We start from the raw sequence: 27,100 nt of genomic DNA on the forward strand, positions 1-27,100 counted from the left end.
TCAATTATTAAGGGATAACTATCTGAGACAGCATGTAAGTGAAAATACTAGGGGTTTGAGAGTGCTTGACCTGGTAACAGCATCTGAGAATTTGACTGTAATGAATATGACCATGTTGCAACCTATTGGTGAGAGTGATCATAAGGTGTGGAATTTTCGATTAACACAGGGTATATTTGGAATTACCGTGCTGGCAAGTATGACAAGCTTAGGAGATTGCCTGGATCAGTGCCATGGCATGTAAAACTGCAAGGGCTGGATGTCGATAGAGCATGGGAAGTGGTCAAGGAGAATTTACAGGAGGTTATGGCTGATTGTATACCTAGGGTCCAAATAGTAAAACAAGTAGGGGTTAAATGGATGAATAACACCATTAAGCTTGAGCTGCAAAAAAAAGAAACAACTGTGGAGGGAATTTAAAGAGAAAGGTGACCCACAGGCACACAAACGGTATAAAGCACAGGCCAGAAGGGTAACAGGTGTGGTAAAAAAAGCAAAAGCGGATTATGAAAGAAAACTGGCTATGCAAGCTAAAGAGAATCCCAAACAGTTCTTTCAATATGCTGCAAGCAAAAAAAAAAAAAACTGTACACGGCAGAATGATTTTAAGGAATGATGATGGTAAGGAGGTCACTGAATCAGTCGATATAGTGGAATTACTGAGCGAGCACTTTGCAAGAGTATATATCATCCAGGTGGTGACATTGAAAAAATGAAGGAATAATTAGTTTATACGGGAATTGTGATGAATGAAGTGGAGATAAATAGTCTATTACAGAACCTTAATGTGAATACATCTCTGGGATTGGATGGTATACCGGCAAGGGTCTTACGTGAAGCAGCTAAAGAATTATCAGTGCCTTTGACCATGTTGTTTAATCTGAGTCTTGGGTCTGGTTTAGTCCTGAAGGTATGGAAACAGGGGAAAATAGTTCCACTGCATAAAGGAGGATCCAAGACTACTGTTGCAAATTACCAACCGATCAGAATATCAGGAATCGTTGTCAAGGACTTGGAGAAAGTAGTCAAGGGAAAAATACAGGAATGGATTGATAATAATGAGATACTGTACGGCGGACAGCATGGCTTTGTGAAGGGTAGATCATGCCTCAGTAACTTGCTCAAGTTTTATAACACAGTGACGGCTGAAATGGATAAGGTTAATGGGTTTACAGTGATACTGCTGAACCTGGCTAAGGCATTTGAGAGGATACCACATGGAATTCTAATCCGTAAACTACAACATATGGGAATGGATATAGCGTTGGTAAGATGGATAGGTGGGTGGTTGATGGAGAGATATCAGAGAGTAGTTTATTCAGGAGTAGAGTCCAAAAGACAGCCTGTGACTAGTGGTATGCCGCAGGGTTCTGTTCTTGGACCACTGCTGTTTAATTTGTTCATTAACGACATAGGGAAGGATCTAAGAGGAACAGTTCATTTGTTTGTTGATGATGCAAAGTTAGGTAGGGTAATAGTGAATGCAGAAGATGTCAAAATTTTGCAGGAAGACTTGGATAGATTGGAGTTCTGGGCTAAGGAGAATGGATGTCAATTTAATGTGACAAAATGTAGAGTTATGCATTTTGGAGTGAAAAGATTAGCAGCTGTATACCACATTGGTGGAACTGTACTCCATGAGATTGATGAGGCCAGGGACCTGGGAGTGTTGGTGGATAGGGAGATGAAGTTTAGGGGACACATTGCAAAAGTGGCTAAATCAGCTCATCAACTCACTTGGTTGTTGAAAAATACTTTGACGAGCAGAGACAAGCAAGTTATTGTACCTCTATACAGAGCCGTGATAAGACCTCATCTCGACTAATGTGCCCAGATTTGGTCACCGAGGTTTCTTCTTGATGGGGAGGAGGTGGAGAGGATCCAGAGGAGAGTGACCAAGATGATAGCAGGTCTATAGAATGAACCTTATGAGAACAGGTTGAAGATTTGTGGGTTGCAGAAATTAGTTGATAGTCGGAAAAGGGGAGATATGATTGAGAAATTCAAATTGCTAAAAGGTTTCTATAGGATTAATTCACAGGAAATGTGAATTAATCCTATAGAAACCTTTTAGCAATTTGAATGTGGTTAGCAAGGGTGTTAGAGCTGGGTTCTTTACTTTTAGAGTGGTAAATGAGTAGAATAAGCTGCCAGAGTGTTGTGGGTGCTATTACAGTGAACAAGTTCAAGGCAAGGTATGATAGATACTGTGAGAATGTCGCATAGTTGTGTGGACATGATGTTTAGGGCCTCCCTCAATGAGTCTAAGGACTCCCTGGAGTCGCCCGTAATAACAATAACAATAATATAACTGTAGTGTATTGAATAGCTTCTCTCTTGGCACCTTGTCATATGCGTTTTCCAGATCGACAAAACTTAAATACAGATCTTTGTTATATTCCCATGCTTTCTCAACTATTTGTTGTAAAGTGAAGATCTGATCCTGACAGCCTATATTTGGCCTGAATCGAGCTTGTTCTTCACCAAGCTTTTCTTCCACAATTCTTCTCAACCGTATCTCAAATATACTTGAATAGATCTTGCCAGGCTTAGTAGGAAAATACCTCTGTAATTCTCACATTCAGTTTTATTTCCTCTTTATATATGGGTACTATTAGAGTTCTACTCCAATCATCGGGAATTCGTCCCTCTGCCCAGGCTTTCTGAACTATGCAGTGCAGCCACTGTAAGAATTTTATACCACCATACTTCAGCATTTCTGGTCGAATATCACCTACTCGTGCTGCTTTTCCACATTTCAAGCCTTTGATGGCTTTTTCTACTTCAAGAATGGATATGTATTCCTGACTGTATGCCTGTTGAGTGTTTTTTTACCACTGTGCTATCACTGCTTGTTTTATTTAGCAATTTTTTGAAGTAACTCAATACTTCAAGGATATCTTTTTCTCCTGTTTTCATTTCACCTTTATCATCTCTAACTCCTTTTACAGCACTCTTCCCTCCATTTCTAAGCTTCTTCAACAACCTCCAGCATATTTTGCCACCATCTTGATATTTATTTTCAATGTTCTTGCCAAAGTCCTCCCATGACTTTTGTTTAGCTAGTTTTATACAATGTTTAGCTTTCTTACATTTGTCTCTGTATTCTCTAAGAGCACAAGCTGACTTATTTGCCAGGAACTTTTGATATGCTTTCTTCTTTTCCTTTACTGCCTCTTTAACTTCCTGTGTCCACCATGGAGTAATTTTTCTATCCTTGCAGACAACTTCACCACATGCCTCTCTAGCTGAATCAATCACGGTTTGCTATCTCCAAGGTTTGGTTCCTGTTCTCAAACTCTTTAATTTTTCCTTCATCTTTGTGTATTTTAGTCTACAGTTCACATCTGAGAGCTGCTCAACTTTTATTCGCTTTAAAATTTTCTTACATGTCATTCTTTTCAATATGAAATTCAATTTTATCCTGCTCAAAACTAATAGTGATCACTTCCAATTTCAAATCCTCTGTACACTCTGGTGTCCTGCACCAGGGAGAAAATATCATTATCAACAATAACATAGTCACTGAGACTTTTCTTATTCCTTGCCTCTTCTCTCCATGTGAATTTGAGCACATTTTTATGTTGGAACATGGTGTTATTAATAACCAGTCCATGTCCTGAGCAGAAATCCAATGGGTATTTGCCATTATTATTAGCTTTGCTCTTTTCTCCAAATTTTCCCAAAACATATTTGTATGTCTGACAATCACTTCCTACTCTGCTATTTAGATCCCCAACAAGGACCAACTTTTCCTTTTTCGTTGTGTCGGTAGCTTTCTCTAGACCCTCAAAAAATTCCTCCACTTCTACCTTAGTAGAATCTTCTGTGGGACCACAGGCACAAATAAGTCTCATTGTCCAGTTCCCCATTCTCATATTTGCCCACATCATTCTGCTTGAGACTGCCTGCCATTCAAGAAGATTAGCCTCGTATTTTGTGTTGAATACTATGGTCACCCCTTCTTTTCCTTGATTGTCATTGCCTGAATATAACATTTTGTATTTATTGCTCAGAAAGATCTCACCAGTTTTTGTCTTTTTTGTTTCAGTCACCCTTATTATGTCAATCTGCTACTTATCTAATTCTTCAGCTAGCTCCTTATCTTTGCCATTCAGGCTTCTTATGTTGATAGAACCGATCTTTAACTCTGGTGATGTTGAGTTGGGGTGTGCTTTCAGATTTGTTCCAGTAGCTGACTTTTTGCTCTTCATCCTGGTTCCCTGGCGAAAACAACGAGGGCCTTGTTTAACCGGGCGATGCCCCAGCTGACATGAAATTCTGTCATGTTATACCATCATTTTCTATATTGGTTTAAGTCAATAAGAATACAATTTGGTTGGCTAAATCCCAAATTGCCAGCCCATCCTCATTCATTCAGTATCCCGGCAGATACCCAACAGGGTGCACCATGAGAAGGTGAAAATGGACATTAGGTCAGAAGACCTATTTGGTTCTCTGCATTCTTTTAAAGGCTATGTGGAGGTCTCCTCTCAGTTATACAGCTTTGACCCTTAAGCATCCTCCCGTATCTTAGTTACAATATTTAAATCTTTGTTTTTTCTATATTGTTGTGTTTAAACATTCAGAAATTTTCTGTCTTAAATAGGCTGCTCTTATACCTCATTCTCTGTTATTCTTTCTAAAGTAGAAATATAATGCACAATGTAAAAGAGTATTGCATTTCTTCAATAATGCATAAGTATGTATTATGAAAAAGTTTATTATTCCAAAAGATCTAAGATTTTATATATATACAAAGATTAAAGCACATCAAAATAAATATAATTTTTATAGTAAGAGAAAAGGCCTGATAAGCTTTATGCACAAGGAGCTGAATCTCTGCTTTTGCCTTTCATAATCCAATAAAATTTATTTGAAACAGCATATTGTCATTAATGCTGGTTGTCAAGTATATGTTGTGTGACAGAATTCAAGCATCAAATTATAATCCAATCTGTCTGTCAGGTGTTTTTGTGGTTAAAGTGTTGGAAAGACAGGTGAGAGAGAGTCAGGATCCAGAATTGGGTTGACAACAATGTTATTATCTCTAATGGACAGCACATATTTGCTAAAAGGCAGTCACGTTTTAGTAATCTACTTATTATTGCAATAAGGTGAGACAGCAGCAATGGATGTGGGAGATAGATACACAGTAGTATACTTAAGCTTTACCAAGGCTTTTGATAGATTACTTCATGATAAATTGATAGTCAAACTAGAGCAGATGGGGTTGGATATTAGACTAGTGCATTAGACTGGAGATTAGCTGTCTGATAGGTGTCAACAAGTTGTGTATGGAGGAGCAATATCCCAGAAGAGGAGAGTCACTAGTAATGTGCTTCAGGGGTCTGTTTTAGAGCCACTGCTGTTTAACCTGTATGCTAATGATATTGCAGAAGATTTGAATGGAGATATACAGTTGTTTGCATATGATGCAAAGTTGGGATATACTATGAGGAGTAGTGCAGATGTTCTGGCCTTACAAGAAGACTTAAATAGATCGAATGAAAGAACTTGAGAGTCGGGATGCCAGTTCAATGTTGTGAAATGCAAGGTTTAAAATCTGGAAAACAAAAATGGGATACAGAATTTACTCTTGGTGGGGATATATTGTTGGAGGAGGAGGAGGAAATAAGAGGTCTTGAAGGGATAAAATATAGAGGACACATTGTCAAAATTGTAAGGACTACAATGAATTCTGAGAATGATGCAGAGGACACTGACCTATAGAAGTAAGGAAATTCTGGTTCCACTGTATAAGGCTTTTATTAGGCCTCATATGGACTACTGTGCACAGATTTGGTCACCTGGTTTTCAAAAGGACGAAGAGATATTGGAAAGTGTCCAGAAGTGATTGACTAAGGTAGTCTCATCTCTGGAATGTTGAATATGAAGAAATGTTGAGAAGATGCAATCTACAGGAATATAGTGGATAGGATGAAGATGGGTGATATGACAGAGATGTACAAGTTGGCAAGGGATTGCTATAGGATTAACAATGAAGAAGTTTTTCATAAAATAATTCATCCCTGCAAGCTATATAAGAAGGGCGTGAGCAAGGGAGTGAAGAGAAGGTTTTTTGCATGGAGAGTTGTGAATAATTGGAATGCACTGCCTGAGAGCATGGTGTTTGCAGAGAATTTGAATGTGTTTAAGGCATGGTATGTGGATCTGTGTGTGTATGCCAAAGGGACTACACCTCATGGGTTCTGAGTCTGTGACACCCATGGGTTCTTAGGATAATAATAATAATATTTCCTATGTTTCTTCTTTTTAACTTTTATTCTCTTTGGTTTTCTGTATTACATTCTTGCTTTTTCCATTTTTCCACATACATGTATGTGAAAATACTTGGTTAATTTTTAAATCTAATACTGTTTCAGCCTCAGCATTAAGTTCAGTACTAAATAAATTAAAATATAAAAATCCTTTCAAGTAAACAACTTGAAGATTGCAACAAATATATGATTATCTTTATACTCAAGATTTTCAGGTACATTTTGTCAGTCAATATTCTTTTTTAATAACAAAATTTAATCGCTATTATGATTATTAACATTCAACCTTCATGAGTCAGAGACTCATCATGAGAAATATACACAAAAAGGTCATCCAACTGTGCCTTAAACTGATTCAATGTGTCTATTCTTTTATTTTTATTCAATTCTACATTCACAACTCACACAGGCAATGCATTCCACTCACCAACTACTCTTGATGTAAAGAAGCTGCTCCTCACTCCTCTTGCACCCTCCTTATACACTTTCCAGGGATGGCCTCAACCTGATAATGCCTGACTAGTTTATGTCTCAATCATATCCCTCTCTCCTCTTATTCATAAGGCTTTGCAATTTACATTCTCTCAATCTGTCCTTGTTCACCCCATTCCAAAGACCACTGACCATCTTTGTGAATGTTCTGTGTTTTCTAACATATCTTTGTCACCACGAAAACCCAGTGACCAAATCTGTGCACAATAATCCATATGAGGCCTGATCAAGACCTTATATTGAAAGTTTAAATTTTTTTATTGGATTTTTAAAATTTTTATAAAATTTTTTAATAAAAGTTTTTATTGAAAGATGTTTTGCATTATGGGAGATACTGAGATAGGAGTGATGTTAGCTTGGTCCACCTTTGCTATGAGTTGCCCGGTGTTGTACTACCTTACCCCAGTCCTGAAGATATTTTCAGGCGCCAACTTTGTTTGCTCACACTTGGATAAAGGATTAAACTAAATTTATTACAAGACCTTATACAATGGCATCACAAACTCTTTATTTCTGCATGTCAGGGTCCTTATGCAGCATTGCCATTAATTGATATAATGCCTTCACAAATTGTGCAATGTGACCCATGCATTTCAGGTCCTTGTCCACCACCACCACTCCCAGATCTCTCATTTCCCCTACCTCCCTTAAAGTTTCCCCATCAAGTGTATACTTTGTATCCCATTGTTGCTTACCAAATTTCAAAATGTTAAACTTTGCAACCTGATAATCCCTGCTTGATTCTGCATTGCTCTCACCAATTTTGCATCCTCTGCAAACAGCTACATATCACCAGTTAAACCCTCCCAATATTATTAATATACAAGCTGATGAACAATGGTCCCAAAACTGATCCCTGCAGTGATCTTCCTCTTTTGGGATACCTATCTGACAGCTAGTCACTGATCCCAAAACATTTAAATTGTAGCCTAATGAGTAGGTACAAGTATCAGTTCATTGTGCATAAAACTTAGGACTTTTCTATTACTGTTAATCTTGGAGCTAAATGGAAATAATTTTCAGAAATCCAAATTATAATTTTTAGTATTAAATTAAATTCCACATTAAATTTGATTAATTTAAAAGAAACTATTGTTACTTATGTTAAGCTTTTAATCACATAATATAAAACATAAGGAATAAAATTTTAAATGGTACTGACAAAAAGATTTTGCTGAAAGTCAAGAAAGGTTGGATATTCCCTATTCCTGATCTCAGAAACAATTATATGATAACTACGCAAAACTACTATAAAAGAAAACTTTCAGAAGTAAATTATGTATAGTAATAGACTTCTCTTACAAGTAATAAAAAACTGCTACATAGAAAGTATCACTGCAAAAACTAAGAAGCTTCCATATCAGTTATAACAGATGGTATTACTATTGTATTAATTTCAATGAAATTTGCAGAATGATGTTGAGTGCTGGTTGAAGTTCACATTATGGTTTAATGCAGTAGAGGGGACAACTTTTTTTTTTCATGTTCAGTACAACAGTTTCTCATAAAATGTATTCACCACATGTAATGAAATATTAAATAATTTCTTCTTTTGAAAGAGAGGTGTAATTTTTATATGTGTAAATATCAGAGATAGTAATTGTTGCAATAAAAAATTAAACTATATTTGTATTCATAAATATATAAACAATATAATTTTAATTCATATTTTTAATTCACAATATTTACTTCTTTTTTTTTTACTAGAAGTACCAATTTACCATAAACCCTTATTGTTTTTACCCCACATGGCCAGTGGCAATCAGGTTGGACACCAGGGATTTCAATGGAATTTGAGGTCAGTATAAGGAAAAAAAGTAAACATGTTTAATGATTCCAATATTTTGTCTCTGTTAAAACTACAAAAAGAATAAGTGCAAGAAATTAAATTAAACACCTAAAGTCCTCTTAGTGGATGCAGATAACCAGCTTTAGCTGCTGGACAGAAGGTCTAAGTATTATTCTTTCTATAACTTGGAAATTCACACAACCCTATTTACTGCTGCTTGGTTTTTTTTTTTTTTTACATCCATCGCCAATTCCAAAAGATGTTTTCCATATTTGTTTGCTGCAGGAAAACATAGCAGTTTTTACCCATTTGATTATGCACACAGTATATATAGCATGGTCTGCTAGATCTGACTGATCATAATCGGTAGCAAATATATTTCTTGTGTTCTTCAAGATAGATGTTGGCAAGATCTTCCAGCCAGTCCATAATATGATAAATTAAAAGAACAAGGAACCATGTTATTGTAACTGTAGACAGTGGATAAACACTACTTTCAAACTTCACATGATTTGAAAGCAGTGCAGAGATTATATTTTTACGTTAAAGATATCAAGAAATTTTATACTTGGTTTTAATTCTTTTACCAAGTAAGCAAAACAAAGTTTTGCATGTGAAATATATTCATGTCTCAGTACTTGTATATAGAGGCTAATGACTTCATATCACTTGCCTTAGTATGTATCCCATAATGCAAAGCACCCCCCCCCACTTTCAGACATATATAATGCAATGCATAATGGGAAGGGCCACTACCCAGACCGGTTTCAACCTTTATTGAGGTCTCTTCAGTGGGAGCCAGACCTGGAGATATACCATATTATATTGCATTGTACACACCTGAAAGGATGGGGGTGCTTTGCATTATGGGATACATACTAAGGCAAGTGATGTGAAGTCATTAGCCTCTATATACAAGTAGCTCAGATTTGCATGTGAATATATTTCACGTGCAAATTTTGATTTGCTTACTTGGGATAAGGATTAAAACCAAGTATAAAATTTCTTGGTATCTTTAACTTATATTACACCCAAGATAAAAAAAACAAAAAAACTTTTCTACAGAGATTATATTTATTTAAAACAGTATTACTGTAATATGTTGAGAGAGCCAGAGGAAGGAGGAGAGGAACAAATATTTTGTTATTTTTGTTGTCACTGTGGCCATAAGATGGTGCAATAAATAAAGATAAGTTCGACTGTGAGAGAAGCCTGGTTAGAAAGGAGGTTGAGAGCTCTGTTAAGAAAAGGTTTTTACAATATCATATTATTGGGGGGGGGGGGCAACTAGGAAGTTTTATGGATAGGCTGTAAACCTGCAGCTAAATGGAGAAAACACTAAAATTATATAAATATGAACCAATATGGACAAAGTGGATTTGAAGAGACTCTGTGCCTGACACTTCAAAAGGGGAATGTGTTTATCTACAGAACTGTGAGACTCTCATTATCAATTAAAAAAAAAAATCCAAGCCATCTTTGATTGCACTCACAGGATATATTCAAAATACTTGAATACTTTTCACCTCTTCTGCTGTTAACAAGCTACCAAAATAATTTTATTATTTAATATGTGTAACCAAGGCATAAGTATAAACAAGAAAACCAAAATCTACACATCACAAACTTAAAAATTATATATATACACACACACACACATATACAGGGTGTTCGGGATAAATTTGACAGTTTCGTAAGGAAAAAGAAAATCTTCTTTGTATCTATTAAATTTAATGAATTGACAAAAAAACATTACAGGCAGAGTTAATTACAATACTATCAACAAGATTTACTCAAAATAACCACCATTAGCATCGATCACAGCTTCAATTCTGCTTCGGAACCTCGAACAAGCTGATGCTACAGTCTCCCTGGGAAGGGCCGCAAAAACTGTTTTAATTTTATCCATTAACTGGGCTTTTGTATTACTGGAAGTGCGATTGGTGTCTTTTTCAACTGCACCCCATACAAAATAATCCATGGAGTTAAGGTCTGGGGAGTTTGGAGGCCAAACATTTGGACTGGTGAAGTCGTAGAAATTTTCAGACAACCATTTTTGACTTTTCCCAGAGGTGTGGCAAGGGGTCGAATCCTGCTGCCATACATACGGCCTACCATTGGCTACCCTTGTTATCCAGGGCTTGACTACAGTTAGCAACTCCACGAACAAAGCCCGAATTCCAATGCCAGGGTTCTTCAACACCTGTTCCTGCAGATTTGCGAGGAATTCTGCTGTACGAACGCAATCAGATCGTCTGCTAGGGATCTTTCTTCTTGCTACATCCTCGTAGTCACCATTGCAAGTCTCTAGTTCATGCCTGATTGTTTTTACTGTATTCAGGGAGCATTGGGCAGCAGTCGTAATATCCTTATTTTGATGGCGGGCACGAATCATCATGATACAAGTTATTCTCTTCCATGATTCAGGTGGGTTCCAGCTATCCATCCTTTCTGACATCTTGTATATGAATGAAGAAGGGTCCAAACTTTTAAATGAAGAGAAGTGTGTGTTAATACATGTAACTTACGGAAAAATATAATTAATTATAAATATGTCAAATTTATCCCGAACACCCTGTATATATATGGCATAGATAAATGCAGTAAACACATAATACCTTATCACCCATTATCAAAAGTTTTAGTAACAATTCACAATAAAAACAACTGCACATACTCACAGTGAGAGAATCTGAATTTGGAAGTTCCAGTTTATCCCACAAAACATGCCATTTTTGAGGTAAATGACCCAATTCTGTCTCCAAACTATGGACTGCCTATTATCAGTAAACCAAACATGTTAATATTAAATAATAAATGCATGCATACAAATTCCAAAAGTTTAACTGCAAAAGAGAGATAACTATAAATATTGTTACACACTACCTCACTACAGTAGATTTGAAGGGAGTAAACAACAGTTTGTTATTGTGGAAGAGTTGCTGTAATGTATTTTCTTACAAGAGCATTAATGTTAGAGGACATTAGGTAGCACTGTTTGGTAGTTGTTACTGTGGGTGATGGAGTTGACTGTACATCATGTACATTGAACAACTGAGTATTAAGGCTTGGCATTGATTTACACTCATAATTTACTGTAATGAATACAGCACACAGAAATAATTAAACAGATTTAACAGATACTATATTTCAATTGTCACAGAGATATACACTATTAAAATTGTAATAACACACAAAAACACACTAAAAAAATACTCAGTTTACAAAAAACCCACCCACAGGTAGATAGAGATTCAAACTTTCTCATCATCCCTCCACCACTGCCGTATTATTAAAACTCATATCAAGAGAACCCCCTATCTTTAAATTATACTTGCCAAGATATTATATTCTTGTTTAATACTTTATTATCATTATTATTATAATTACTTTAGTAACCTCTCTTTCTTTCTTTTCTTTTCTTCTTGCTCTTGCCCACAATACTATTAGAGTATTCGAGGGCTAGGAGTGAATCTTTCCTATTTTGCTATTTCATTACATCTTATGCAGTGGCAGTCAGCCTAACAGAGTAGGCAGAAGTCTCAACCCACCTGGCCGCTAATGTGGTATGAATTGAGGAACAAAACTTCCCATATATGTGGAAAGGGCCTCTACAATCCTACCACTTTTTTTTCTTGCAGTAATTTCACTTCGCTTCAAAATGCTAATATGGTTGTGCCTTATAATGCATTTCATGCTGCATTTGTTGCACACAGAACAATCAAAGAAACGTTCAGGGCTTAAACAGAGGGTCCTGTTCGAGAAGTATGTTACAGTCTCTAACAAAAGCCAGTGATATTGTGAATGAGGAATACAGTAGATATAAGATTAATATTTGAGGGGAATTTTATATAGGCACATGAAATGTTCAGGTCTACAGATGGGTACTCTTGATATTGTTTGTAAAGAGATGGAGAAATATAAAATTGACATCCTGGGAATTACAGAGACCAGATGGAATGAAGAATGTCACTTCAAAAGACAGAATGGCAAGCTAGTTGTTTATTCAGGAGGCGATTCAAAGCATCATGGGGTAGCTGTGATACTGACAGTTCAGGAAAGAACCCTTCTTGGTTATAATCCTGCTAATGACAGTATACTTTGTTTTAGACTTAAGGTTTATCCAACTGATGTGTCAATTGCAGTAGTTTATGCATCCCACACAGATAGGCTAGAGTGAGCAATTCTATGAAAATTTACAGATTGTTTTGGACTGCCTACCAAGGAGAAATGCACTTTACATCTTAGGGGACTTTAATGCAAAAGTGGGAAAGAGTACGAGAGGTAGGCCTGGGTGAACATAACACCTATGGCAAAGACTGTTGGAATTTGCCTATGCTAAGAGATTAGTTATTACCAATACCTGCTTCCAGAAACATCCATGATGGACCTATACTTGGACATCTAACATTGATAGGTCAAGGCACCAGATTGATTACATCCTGGCTGTCCAACAGTGGAAGACAAGCATCTCTGATGTGCATACTTGTCCTGGAGCAGACTATGGTAGACCATCAGCTAGTAAGAGCCAAAGTAAGACTAAGACTCCGAAACCTTCCAAGTCAGGCACATCTCACTAGACTCATTTAAGAGTAATTCCTAGTGGGTTCACAGAAGAAACATCAACTCGGTTGGATGATTTTTTGGAAACTAGTGAGGAGAACTCACCAGAAATGCTTTGGGAATGAGTCAAGGTTATAATACAGGAGACTGCCAAGAAGTATCTTGGCCCAAGAAGAAGACCAAGAGACCCATGGGCATCAGATTCAACATGGGATCTGATCAAAAGAAGGCGATTGGAAAAACAAAGAGACACAGAGACTGAAGAATATAAGGGATTACATATAGAAATTGGAAGGGCCATCAAGCAGGAAAGGAAAAGTTTTATACTAACAAATGTGAAGACAGAGTTCCAGACAAGGAAGCATAATTATAAAAGGATGTTTCATTTAGTTCATGACCTAAAGCACAAGTTTAAGCCCAAAGTGAATGTCATGAAAAACAAGAATGAAGCAGTATTAATATTAACAGAAGAACTGGAAATTAAACACAGATGGAAAGAATACTGTGAGGAATTGTACAACAGAGAACATAAAGAAAATTTGTAGGAGTCCAGGAAAATTTCAATTTGGAACCTCCTCTATTTAGGCATGAGGCAGAAAGAGCAGTAAAACAGCTTATTAACAATAAGACGATAGGTGCCGATGGAATCCCGGCAGAATCAATTACGGCTACAGGGGATGAAGGGATAAGATAAGAGTGTTTCATAGATTGATTACAAGAATATGGGAGACATGATCATGGCCTGAAGACTAGAAGAAGTTAGTCTTCATACCACCACATAAGGGAGATATGAAGGATTGCAAAGACTATAGAACTATTAATTTTTTAATATCTCATGCAAGCAAGATTTTATTAAAGATCATTCTAAATAAGACTGAGGCCAAAGTTGAGGAAGAGATGCCTGAGGAACAAGCAGGTTTTAGGAAAGGTAAGGGTAAGAGAGATCAGATCCTTTGTCTATGATCTGTCTATGCCATAGACAGATCAGAGAAAAGTATAAAGAATTTAGACACCCTATAGCAGGGGTGTTCAACCCGTCGATCGTGGAGTGATTTTTGGTCGATCTCTTGTGTATTCCTCCTTACTTACAAATTTAATTAAAACTGAAAACATAATATTTTATTTATCATTCTGTATTATTTTTAATTCGCTTTAAGTGTATTGCTATTGTTTATTTATTTTTCGTTAAAATTGTCAAATCAGTAATTTTCTTATAAGTCCGGGTAAATTAATTAATTTGGATCAGTGGAAGTCAAACAGTGAGCCGAGTGAATACGATTATAAGCAAAGTGTAAAAACTCAATTGTAGCTTAAATATTCCAAAGCACATTACATTGATTTTTTACTTAGGTTAAGTCCCATGTGAATATTGTAAAAAAAAAAACTTTGTTTGTCTCGGTATAGTTTGTATTAGATATTTTTGTAAATAACTCTTTTGAAGCTAACTGTATATACTGCTTTAATAAGAATATGTTAGAGTGCTAAAAACAAAGGCAATGTTTTTGTTGCCGAAGCTGTACATAGCTCCGAAGTCAGTCAGAAAGAGTTCAGACAACTTTCCGATGGCTGGCAACTTACAATCAAAAGAAAGCGGAGGAGAACAAAAGGCATGCTGAACTTGAAACTTAAGATGAAAGACTCATACTGTTTCTTTGGGGGTTGCCAAACTTCATGCGAGGTCTCAGAGAAGGCCTAATAAAAAGGGACCGAGCGGCCTTCTCAGAGAGGAGGCCGCTCGGTCCAGAGTCAGAGAGACTGCCTGGATCCACATTGCTTGAGAGAGGAGTTTCCTGCTTCCAGAAAGGAACTTCTTGGTTGGAGACGTCGCTAGAGAGAGAGAGACTACTTCTAGGCCACAGACAAGGTTTCAAAATGCCGAAAGGAAGAGTTCCAACTGCCGAAGAAAAGTTTTTCCAATGCGTTGCATTTTCATTACAATTTGATGAATCAAACTACTTCACTGATATTGCTCAGTTAATGGTATTTATTTGCATGGTATTTCAAGATTATTCAAGTAAAGAAGAACTTTTGAAAATTATACCATTATTGGGAAGGACTAGGGGAGAAGACTTTTTTTCAGCATTTGATGAATTTGTGAAACAACACAAACTTCCGCTTTTTAAACTTGTGTCTATTACTACTGATGGTGCTCCTGCAATGATATGTAATAAATCAGGCTTCATTTCATTATGTAAAAACAATGACAAATATCCAGATTTTTTAACATACCACTGTATTATTCACCAACAAGTACTGTGTAGTAAAAGATTAAACACAAAAGATGTTTTGGATATTACATTTCAAATTGTAAATTCTGTTCGAGGAAAAGCCCTGCAACGATGGTTATTTAGATCAGGCAGATAATGATAGGGAACTTCTGTTGTACAATAATGTTCGCTGGCTCAGCAGAAGTCAATTTTTAGAAAGATTTCTTGTATTAATTAATGATATAAAAAATTTTCTTGATGAAAAAGGAAATATTTATCCACAATTGAGTGATAAAATATGGTTGTTACACTTATCATTTTAGTAGATTTCTGTACAAAATTAAGCAATTTAAATTTAGAGTTACAAGGTAGAGATAAAAATTTAATTGACATGTTAAGTTCAATAAAAACTTTCCAACAATACTTACTTTTATTAAAGAAAAATATAAATAACTGCGAATTTAGACATCTCCCATATTTATTAGAATTTTTTGAACAAAAATCAAGAAATGCTTCGCTATGATTTAAAATAATTTATTCGTGAAATAGAATTAGTTGAGGAAGAAATAAATTCAAGATTTAAAGATTTTAATAAAACTGAAATGATTGTATCTTTTATCAATAATCCATTTCAAGAAAACTTGAACATCACAGAAATTTTAAATAAAATTAGTGGGCTGTTTGATATAAACCAAGATGAAGTAGAACTTGAGATGATAAACATTCAGAATAGTTTACATTTAAAATCAATAACCAATCAAGTCATTTGGAAGTATGCACATGAAAAATTCCCAATATTAACTGATATTGCGCGAAAAATTCTGTCATGTTTCGGATCGACATACTTGTCAGAATCCGCTTTATCAAATATGACCGTCATAAAAAATCAATTAAGAAACCAAATTACAAATGATCATTTGGATGATTGTCTGCAATTGGCCACTTCTTCATATCAACTTGACTACGAAAATATTGCGAGGTCCAAACAATGCCAAATTTCACATTAACTTTTTTTTTTTTTTTTAATCAACCAGCATTTCCTGTAGCTTGTGAGTTTATAATCAATCTGATGTTTTTTTTCTAACTGGTTTTCCAAAATAGAGAAATAAATATTTTATTCCAATATATATATATATATATATTTTTTTTGTTGTATTAAAATAATTAAAAGTGATAAATAAATGTTTAAATACACAAATAAAGTTTTTAGTTGGCAATTTTTTTAGTTGTTTATTTGTGCGTAATCAGATAAGGTTGGGGGAACGTGATCTATATAAGAGAGTAGATCGCCAAATAACTTATAAGAGTAGATCGCCGAATAACTTTTTATAGAAAAGTAGCTCGCGTAGTAAAAAAGGTTGAACACCACTGCCCTATAGTAATGAGTTTCATAAACTACTCTAAAGCTTTTGACTGCATTCAGCATGTGAAACTGTGAGAAGTAATGAAAAGAATGAGTTTTCCTCAACACACTATCAGGCTGATAGCTAACTTGGACAGGGAGAAAAAAGGCCATGGTAAGAACAGGTGTTGGATTAACTGATTGGCTTCAGGTTGGAAAGGGAGTTAGGCAAGGATGTGTATTTCTCCTCACTTATTATCTGTGCTGAGGACAGCATGCATGTAGCATTGGATGAGCTCAAGATAGGAATTAGGATAGGTGGTATTTCTCCTCACTTATTATCTATGCTGAGGACAGCATGCATGTAGCATTGGATGAGCTCAAGATAGGAATTAGGATAGGTGGTAGATTGATCAGTAATCTGAGGTATGCTAATGGATACAGTCAGTGGTGAGCTATGGAAATTTTAACAAAGGGCTCACATCGTCGAGCAAAAAAAAAAGCCACATTTCACACAAAAACTTTTATTAATACAGCTTGTGTACAAATGCCAATCAAAAAGTATGAGAGGACAATCAACCTGTAAAGGCTATCATTTTTAAACAAATATTTCATGATCTAAACATGAAATATTTGCACACATCATCTGTGTTAATTTATCTTACATAAGAAAAACATTATTTAACTATCAAAATATAATAAGAATAAAATCTTTTATAATTGCACATATGATATGAAATAGTCTGCATTTTTTATAAACAAAATAAATTTCTTTTGTTTGTGATAGAAATTTTTATGACAAACAATCTATAAAGAATAAATAAATATTATCTAAACACAATAAGATTGAAGTACGTTATATTTCTCTTTTGTTTTTATACTTCAAGTGATAATCAATGGTACCAGTCAAGGGACATTATTTTATAGTCCTATTTATTTATATGCAATTACCAAAAGTGAATTCTTATTTGCAAAATGGTGGTAACAGCAACTATAATATTTTACTTAATAAAATCACTTTGTTAGGTTACCATATGAGTTTGTCACTTAATATATTCAAAAAAAAATATCTTTTTTTTTTTTTTTTTTTTTTAAACAAAAAAGTAAACAAGAAGAACAAGGGGCTCACAAATTTGAGAAAAATTTAACAAAGGGCTCGGGCGAGCCCCTTATAGCTCACCACTGGATACAGTACTCCTCTGTAACGACAAGGAAGAACTAGGACAAATTCTTGACAAAGTTAACGAGATCAGTAGGAACAAAGGACTTCAGCTCAATCCTAGCAAGACAAAGATTATGGTTTTCAAAGGAAATACGGATAGGGAAGTTCCTGAGAAATAAGCATACCTTAATGGAGAAATAACTGAGGAAGTCAGCAAGTTTGAGTACCTGGAATCCATTATTAATGTGAAGAATTGCTGTTCAGAAGATGTCAGAAGATTAGGAATGGCTAAAACAACAGTCAGACTTATTTAAAATCTGGAAGGATGGATCTATCTCCATGGGAACAAAGTTGAGGATTTTGGATGCAGATGCTTTTCCAACAGTGACTTATGAATGTGAAACTTGGAACCTAAAGCAGTCTGATAGGAAAAGGATAGCTGCTTTTGAGATGTGGTGTTACAGAAGGTGAGGATATCAGATACTGAAGAGTGAGCAAATGGATGGGTACTAGAAAGGACCAGTAGAACTTTAAGGATACTGACAGAAGAAAGTTGAAATACACTGGACATACTGAAAGATGGAAGGAAGATTTCTTAGAACAGTAATAGAACGTAAAGTTCTATTACTGTTGGAAAAAGAGGAAGTAGCAAGTAGTTGGAAAAAGTGGGAGGGGTAGAGCGTGAGACGGATGGATGGTGTGTCTGGAGTGACTGATCTTCAGAAAGACGAAGCCTCCAGAAAAGCATGCAACAGGACCAAATGGCGAAGACTGGCATGTGGCGCATCAGCGAGCATCTGAGTGACCATACAGCATCTATTGATGTCCAATGAACAGATGGAAGGATGAACTCCATGGAATGAATAGACTCATCATGGAGGCCCACACAAAAAGCAACATGTCTAACATAATGAACTCTGAAGTTATTTACACTACCTACACTCACAATGCACTCTGGCAATTTATTCCACTCACTAAAAAAAATTTTTTATATAAAAAATCTATTCATCACACCCTTCTTCACCACATCTTTATACAACTTCCAGGGATGGCCTCTCATTCTTCCCATCTTAACATACATTCTTTTTATAATTCCATCTGTATTAATTTGATAGAATCCCATAACTTGAAGGTCTCTATCATTCTTTCTCAATCCTTCTCTCTTCTACCTTTTTACACTGTCGAGGTAAGTATTCTTGCAACTGTACTCGAGAATAAGGTGGTTAGCCCTATGCCTCCTGATGTGTCCTATGTCTGTAAATGCATGTGTTCACTGGGCCAGTTTGCCTGTTCTGGGGGACGAAAAACCCAAGTTTCCAGGTGAAAAAAACCTCTATCTCCATATGAGACTGACTAACTCACCTTTCATCGAAAGAGACCAGATAAAGGATCCTCACATCACTGACGGGAATTGAATCGAGGTCTTTCTAACCAAAGGGCTTTGTCTATACTGACTGAGCTACGAAGGCTCAGGTCTCTATCATATCTCCTATTTTCCATTTACCCACCAACCTCTGTAATCCATATTCCCTCAAACACTCTTCATAACCAACATGCCAGAGACCTGATATCACTTTGGTCATTTGTCTTTGGACCCTCTCTAGTGTTTCCATATCACAATGAAAACTAGGTGATCAAATCTGAGCACAACAGTCCGTATGTGGTCTGACTAATGCCTTATATAGAAGCACCACCACCTCCTTATTCCTAACATGTCAATGCACTTTTTATCATAGCAGCAATATGATGTGCAGTCTTTGCAACACTTGCAATATGTTCTTGAAACTTTAATCCACTGTCTACCATCACTCCAAGATCCAAAATCTCATCCACTTCCTGAAGTATACAGCTCCACCAATACAGTACGTAGTCTTATGTCTCTGTATCCCAAAGTGTAACACCTTGTATTTATTAATTAAACTGTAACCCGGCTCATTTTGTCCAAGCTAAATGCTTATTCAAATCTTCCTGTAGAGAATTAACATTAGCACTACTCCTGATAATTCTACCCAACTTTGCATTATTGGCAAACATTTGAAGATCTCCGGTCAATTCTCATGAAATATCATTAAGAAAAAAAGTTAAACAGTAAAGCTCAAGAACAGAACCCTGATTCGTGCCATTAGTCACCGTCTTTTTTCTGAGACACTACTCCATCATACACAACTTGCTGGTATGTATCTTTCAGAAAGTCAATCTTCAATCCATCTAACTAATCTACTATCTAATCCTATCTTCTGCAGTTTATACACCAATCTGTCATGTGGTAATCTATCAAATGTCTTTGCAAAGTCCAAGAAAATCACTACATATGAATCCCCCTTATCCAATGCACTCATCACCTTATCATGAAATATAAGCAGATTACTGAAGCAAGACCTGCTCTTCACAAACCTATGCTGACGATCATAGAGAATCTTATGTCCATCAATCCAATCCTGTATTCTATTTCTAATAATTTTTTTTTCAACACTTTGATCACAACTGCAGATACACAGACTGGAAGATAAATGGAAACTTTTGTTCTCAAATCATGCTTGCAGAGACAGATTATTTTGCCTTCTTTCCACTCCTTATCCTAAATAACCAGGTTAAGGGAATGGCTAACTCTTTTGCACATTCTTTAAAAATACGTAGCAATGTCATCCATTCCCACAGCCTCATTAACATCTAACCCAAGTAACACTTGATACACCTCTGTTTCTTTCACCTTTAATTCTCCTAACTTCTAATCCTTGCCTCCCTTTGATATGTTGCACAACATCATTCACAGATATACACTGATGAAGTGTTCATTAAATAATTAAGAGAAAGAAAAAGCTGGGTTTAGGCCAAATAGGAGCTGTTAGATCCAGATTTTTACTTTTAACATAGAGTTGAAAAATCTCTCCCCATGAAAAATCACAGGAGGAATCTGTACTGAAGCATGTTGATGTGGAAAAGCATATTGTAAGGTGACATAAGCTGTTCAAAATTTTTACAGTAACATGGAACGTTATACAGGGCATTGAATCTATATATATGTATTTCAGATTAGGTTTTCACAGCTGTTGTACATGTTTTAACAAAAATAATTTAAATGACTATATAGCCAAATAATAAAATATAAAATAATTAATTTATTTCCTAGAAGACTTCGTCAGATGCATAATATATAAAAGAAAAAAAGTGATACATAAAAAAACATTACTGGATATGTTACCATAGTTCTAAATTATTAATGGATTGCTCACATTGGAATGAATTCGAGGGCACTAGTTGCATTGTTATTCTCACGCATAAGGATGTGGTGTCATGACTACCATAGCTGAATAGCAGAGGAGTAATAATCAGAAAGGTTGTGGCTGAGGTTGACAATTAAGGTAAGTAGAAATTAGTGCAATTTCTGTTGATTCTAAGATTTTTTTTTCAAGTTCATCATAGCAGTTGTAAATGATTTAGGATCTATTCCAGTTTACTAAGTGTATAGTGGACTGATGGTCACTGAAATCAGAAGAATTAAAAACTCTGACTAGATAAGGCTGTAACTCTGGTATTTTATAACTGCTGAAAATTATAGTCTCTCTCTCTATATATATACACACACACACAGAGGCTAGGTAACCTATAGATATGCTAGTTTTCTTGTTTTGATGGATGGGTGAGGGGGGGATGAAAGAGTAAATTGTTGTTTGTGTGAAGTCATTTTATATATATATATATATATATATATCCTATCCTAAACCTGTGGCTTCCTCTCTTTGAGAGGGTTGCAACTGATTACTAGGGAGATATGATGCAAAGTGGTTTCATGTTGCCTTGCTTGTCATAAGCATTTTTTATGACTGTAGCCGTATGTGTTCACGGGACTGGTTTGCCTGTTTTGAGGGATGAAAAACCTGAGTTACCGGGAGGGAAAAAAACCCTCCATCTCCAACTCACCTTTAGTCAAAAGAGACCAGATAAAGGTCCCTCACATCATGGATGGGAATCGAATCCAGGTCTTTCTGACCAAAGGGCTTTGTCTATACTGACTGACTACAGGAGCTCATATATATATATTAATAAGGTGATATGCCTTTTTTCGACTTTATGGAAAATATATGACTTCTGCTTTGATTTAACCTCGATATCTTCTTATGCCTCGCTTGATAAGACCTCAACAGGTTGAAACTGGTCTAGGTAGTAATCTTTTCCATAATGCTTTTGCTTATGCTTTTGCACTGATCTGGTTGCCTAGTTTTCAGGGGAGGATGTATTGGAGAAGCTTTCCTAAGTTAATGTCAAATATAAGAAGAGATTGAGGGAATGCAACTTACACTCAATATAAGAAGAGAGGATATGATTGAGACATAAGTTGGTGAGGAGTTGTTACCAGATTAATGTGTAGAAGATATTTCAGAGTAGAGGGTGACAAGGGGAGAACTAGAAGCCATCCATGGAAGCTGTATGAAGAGGGTGTGAGCATGAAATTGAGAAGCAGGTTCTTTGCGTGGAGAGTGATTGGTGAGAACGTACTGCCTGAAAGAGTGGTTAGTGGGGAAAGTATAAAAGGGATCAAGGCATGATTTGATGATCTTTTGGCATGAGAGAGTATAGACCTCCCATGAAGAGTCCTTTGACTCCATAAAGATCAGATAATACTACTACTACTACTAATTAAAAATAATAATAAATGATATACATTGTGCTTATGTGCATCTAAATCACATAATACTTCTCACAGAACATCAAACATGGCAGCCTCAAACATCATTATTTACTTCGAACTGTACTTTGCATAATTCCTTTCATCACAAGGGCAGTAGATGAGCATTTGTCAGAATTTGGCATTCCATATCATGGAATGCCAAAACAACAATTTTGTCTTTATCATCTGTGCTGACTCAAAATTATGACCATTGCATAGTTTATTGCATTAATTTGCTCTTTTTATTGCTTTTGAAATTCTCACAACCACCCTAACCTCTTTGATTATTTATCTGTGAAGCTTGAATTTCTGTTGCAGAGAACATGTTTCCACTACTAAAGAATCCATTGGCATCAAACTTTACACCTCTCCATTCAATTCTTGGTATTACCCTTACTGATGTCAGGCTTCTATGCAGTTGCATGGCCATGGTAACCTATGTTCTTCAGCTCTTTACAGACAGTTGTAGTGCTGGCATTACTTGTAAAGACATTTTGGAACTCAAAATGAGTGTGTCAACTAAGGACAGCAATTTATTTGCATCATGTGCTTGAGCACTCAGTGGTCCTGCTCTGTGATTTTATTTGGCCTACCAGGTTGCAAATGTGTTGTGCTCTTGATGCTCACATTTCCACTTCCAAATAACATCACTTACAGTTGATTAAGGCAGCTGCAGCAGAGAAGAAATTTCCCAAACTCAGTTGTTGCAAAGATGTCATCCTAATCAGTGCCACATTGAAAGTCACCGAGCTCTTCAATTTACATGATAGCACAAGGAAAGCAGGTCATATATTCTAGCAGAAAAATTACAGGCAATTATCAGTGGCAACATTAGCTAATTACAAAGTACGTGAACAATGGATTGATTTCAAACAGTCAGAGCTGTGTGATGTTATTACTGAGTAAACATTTGATTATTAGTTATTAACTGTATTATTAATTAAAAACCTTTAATGATATGTGATTAGAATAAGACTCTCCCACAACTTAAGTGAGAAGCAGTTGTTCATATTCAAGTTTGGATGGTGAAGTAAGGTTTCAGCACTTTCTTCAGCATTTTCAGCTTTTCAGCATGTTCAAATTCATAGTGACACAGAGTAAGCACATTTCAGAGCAGAGCATATTGTGGTCAGTATCTATTCCATATTTTACAAAGTCAAATTTCTCAGTTTCCATTTGATGATGTAAGACTGGTGTTCTTGCATTTTCTTTTCCATTGAATGTCCACTTTGTCCGAAGTAAGAAAGGTGACAGTCACAAGGAACTTGGTAGATGCCAGGAAGACAAGAGGGATGTTTATCTTGAAAAGATGGAAACCATGATGATAGTTTGTTAACAGGAATAAATGTAGCCACTAGATCTATACTTCTTAAGAATTCTAGAGATAAGTTTTGAGATGCCAGAGTATCAGATGGGGACTCGACATACTGTTTTCTTGTTATTTGAGCAAGGTTTATAGGAATCAAAAAGATGTTGTGTGGTCTGCTCTGAGAAGCCATTGAAGGCATTCCTTTGTCCCATTGTTGACTATATAGATTGTCCTACTTATCGAATAGTCAAATTTTTAGCAAATTTATTAAAAGCTGAGATTGATAATTCCCACTCCTTCATAAAAAAGTTTACCTGATTTTCTAGATAAAGTGAAAATTTTTTTTCTCCGACCTGCTGATTTAATAGTCAGTTTCGATACAGAATCACTCTTCACTAATGTACCTTCAGAGCTACATTACATCTGCTTTAACAAGCCTTTTCATGATATAGTGAAATAATTCAACTTTGTTATTCACTCTAGATATTTTCTTTGTCAAAGGAACTGCCATGGGAGGTCACTTTCTCCCACTTTTATTTGGAACCTTTAGAAGACATCCTTTTCTCATCCATATACCTGTAGGCTTCATTTTAGGTTCACTATATAGGCGATGTTTTTGTGATCTAGCCCCATAAATGAACAAACATTACCCAACTACTTTTTATCTAACATAAATAATCTACATCCATGAATTAATTTTACTATGGAAATAGAAAAAGACGACAAATTATCCTTCATAGATATCCTACTCCTCTGCTCTTCATCACGTGAACTGATTACTTCTATTTATTGAAAGCCTACTTTCACTGTAAACTGCATTCAACAGCAATCTGCTCACCATCTCTCTCTCTTAGATAATTGCAATTATGAAAACTTTATTGTGACATGCTCAAACTATATGTTATATGATATAGTTAGCGGACTACAGTGGACTTTAGTGGGTTGTAATTCTTGCAAAGGTAGAATCCCTCACTTTTGTAAGAGTAGATGCCAATGTTCAAGTGACCATGATGTCTAAAAAAAGATATTTCTTTCTCTATAACAAATTTGAAATGGATTAACGATTTTTATGGTTATTTATTTTCATTCATTTTTTTACCTACTACCAAGGGCAAGCCAGCAACTAGGTATCTGCCTGGTATGTATCAGGTTCCCTGTACCTGTCATCACAGGAACTTTGGGCAAACTGGGTGTTCAAATCAAAGAGGATTAACAAATATGAAAACTACATCATTAGAATAATATTTCACATATCAGTGAGCATGATGTTGACAATGATCACAGGAACCTTAGGAATGACAAGAAGCGTATGCACACACAGCAGCAAGAGAAATTAGATATGAGCACCACCAAATTTCTAATATGTAGCCCCTTCAAGAGGTGGCCCCTCCCTCTGGAGAATCTATTTATGGTGAAGGAGACTTTCCAGTAATAGGTAGTACAGTCCTTTTTCAGTCTTCTTTTTCTTTGCTTTTCTTCCCCTATTCTTTTCTCTACTTCTCTTGAGTCTTTTTTTACTATCCTTTCTTCCAGACCACCATCACTGAGATCCAATGTTCAGCTTCCATGTGGGGAAACTAATGGACATCCAGAAAGGGGAATCCTGGTAGTCTTGTACTACTTTGACAAGAATGGGCAGTCCTGGATGGCCTGTCCAGGTGGCCAGGGCTTGCCTACAAGGGTCAATGGTGAGGTAGCAAGTCTCCTACTCCATGGTCCAGGGACATGATTTAAGGCTTGCTATGGCAGTAGTGGTATAGAACCTGGAGCAGTCTTGGCATTCCAATCCCAAGTGCAGCCTTTGCTTGAGGTCAGTAGGCATCCATGTTTCTGTCTGCAGGAAACATATTTAAAATCCAATAAGGACCCTGTCTCAGGAATTTCACTGTTGTATGCAAGTACACAACTGAAGTTGGTCCTGCTTGTAGTAGACTGGCTATACTGATGAGCAGTCAAACTCCTTTCCATCATGTCCAGCTTAATATGCTTTGGAAGAAGTAATGATTTGCCTATCCATGGGACACTTATTACATCAGTAAATATACGAGGGTGATCTGAAAAGTTCACGCCCTCGACCATAGATGGCAACACTATCGGAAAAATTATTTTTTTCTAAGTTGGTACATCTCTCATAAGCATCCATGTGAAATTGCAAGTCATTCTATCAAGTAGTTTGTTTTATACAGCTGTCTGAAACAAAAGTGTTGTCTGTATCCCTTGAAATGGATAAAATTGAGTATCGTGCGGTTATAAAATTTTTTGTAAAAGAAGGTTTAACACCAAAAGAAATTCATTAGAAGTTCATAAAAGTTTACAGGCACTCTTCTCATTCATTTTCGACAATTAAGAAATGGGCTGCCGAGTTTAAACATGGCCGTACCAACCTTCAAGATGATTCATGTGAAGGACGTCCAAAAAGCGTAACAACAGTAGAAATCACTGATCAAGTGCACGATATGGTATTGGATGCGAGTTAAAGTGCACGAAATTGCTGAGACTATAGGCATTTCAAAGGAACATGTAGGATATATTTTGCATGAAGAATTGCAAATGAAAAAGCTTTGTGCAAGATGGGTGCTGCGCTTGCTCACAGCAGATCAAAAATGCGCTCACATGATAATCTCTGAACAGTGCGTGGAGCATTTTAACAAGAATAAAACTGATTTTGTGCGTTGATTAATTACTATGGATGAGACTTGGATTCACCATTACACAGAATCCAAACAGCAGTCAAAACAGTAGACAGAAGCCAGCTGTTCAGTGCCAAAGAAGACAAAGTCGGTTCCATCAGCAGGAAAGGTCATGGCATCGGTGGTTTGGGATACTAAAGGCATTTTGTTTATTAATTACCTTGAAATGGGTAAAAAATAGTCAGGGAATATTATTCTGATCTTTTAAGCAGACTAGATGAAAAAATTCATGAGAACAGATCCGGTTTGCAGAAGAAAAAAATCATCTTTCATCAGAACAATGCACCTGCCTACAAAGGTGCTTTGGCAATGGGAAAATTAAGGGATCTGCACTATGAATTGTTGGAACATCCACCCTATTCCCCAGATTTGGCTCCTTCTGATTTCTATCTCTTACCCGCTGGTCGACGTTTTCTTCGAATCAAGAGGTGATTGCAGCTGTAAAGGGTTATTTTGCAGATCTTACTGTGAACCACTATAGGGATGGGATAATGGCGCCAGAGCATCACTGGAATAAATGTATTAGTCTTAAGGGAGATTACGTTGAAAAAAAAAAAAAAATTGAAATTATAAATGCAATTTTTCATTGTTGGGCC

The 27,100-nt window shown here is 36.1% G+C and overlaps 1 protein-coding gene across 1 annotated transcript in view; it reads right to left on the reverse strand.

Annotated features, from left to right (window-relative positions):
- Positions 1-27,100, reverse strand: part of Sbf (SET domain binding factor) — a 631,948-nt gene that overhangs the window by 102,389 nt on the left and 502,459 nt on the right. The window contains 1 exon segment of the mRNA XM_090414822.1: positions 11,244-11,339. Coding sequence (XP_090270948.1) covers positions 11,244-11,339 — 96 coding nt within the window.

Source organism: Typopeltis vanoorti, chromosome 25 (assembly GCF_054136105.1).
Source record: "Typopeltis vanoorti isolate ZY-2024b chromosome 25, IOZ_Tvanoo_1.0, whole genome shotgun sequence".
Classification (NCBI taxonomy): Eukaryota; Metazoa; Arthropoda; class Arachnida; order Uropygi; family Thelyphonidae; genus Typopeltis; species Typopeltis vanoorti.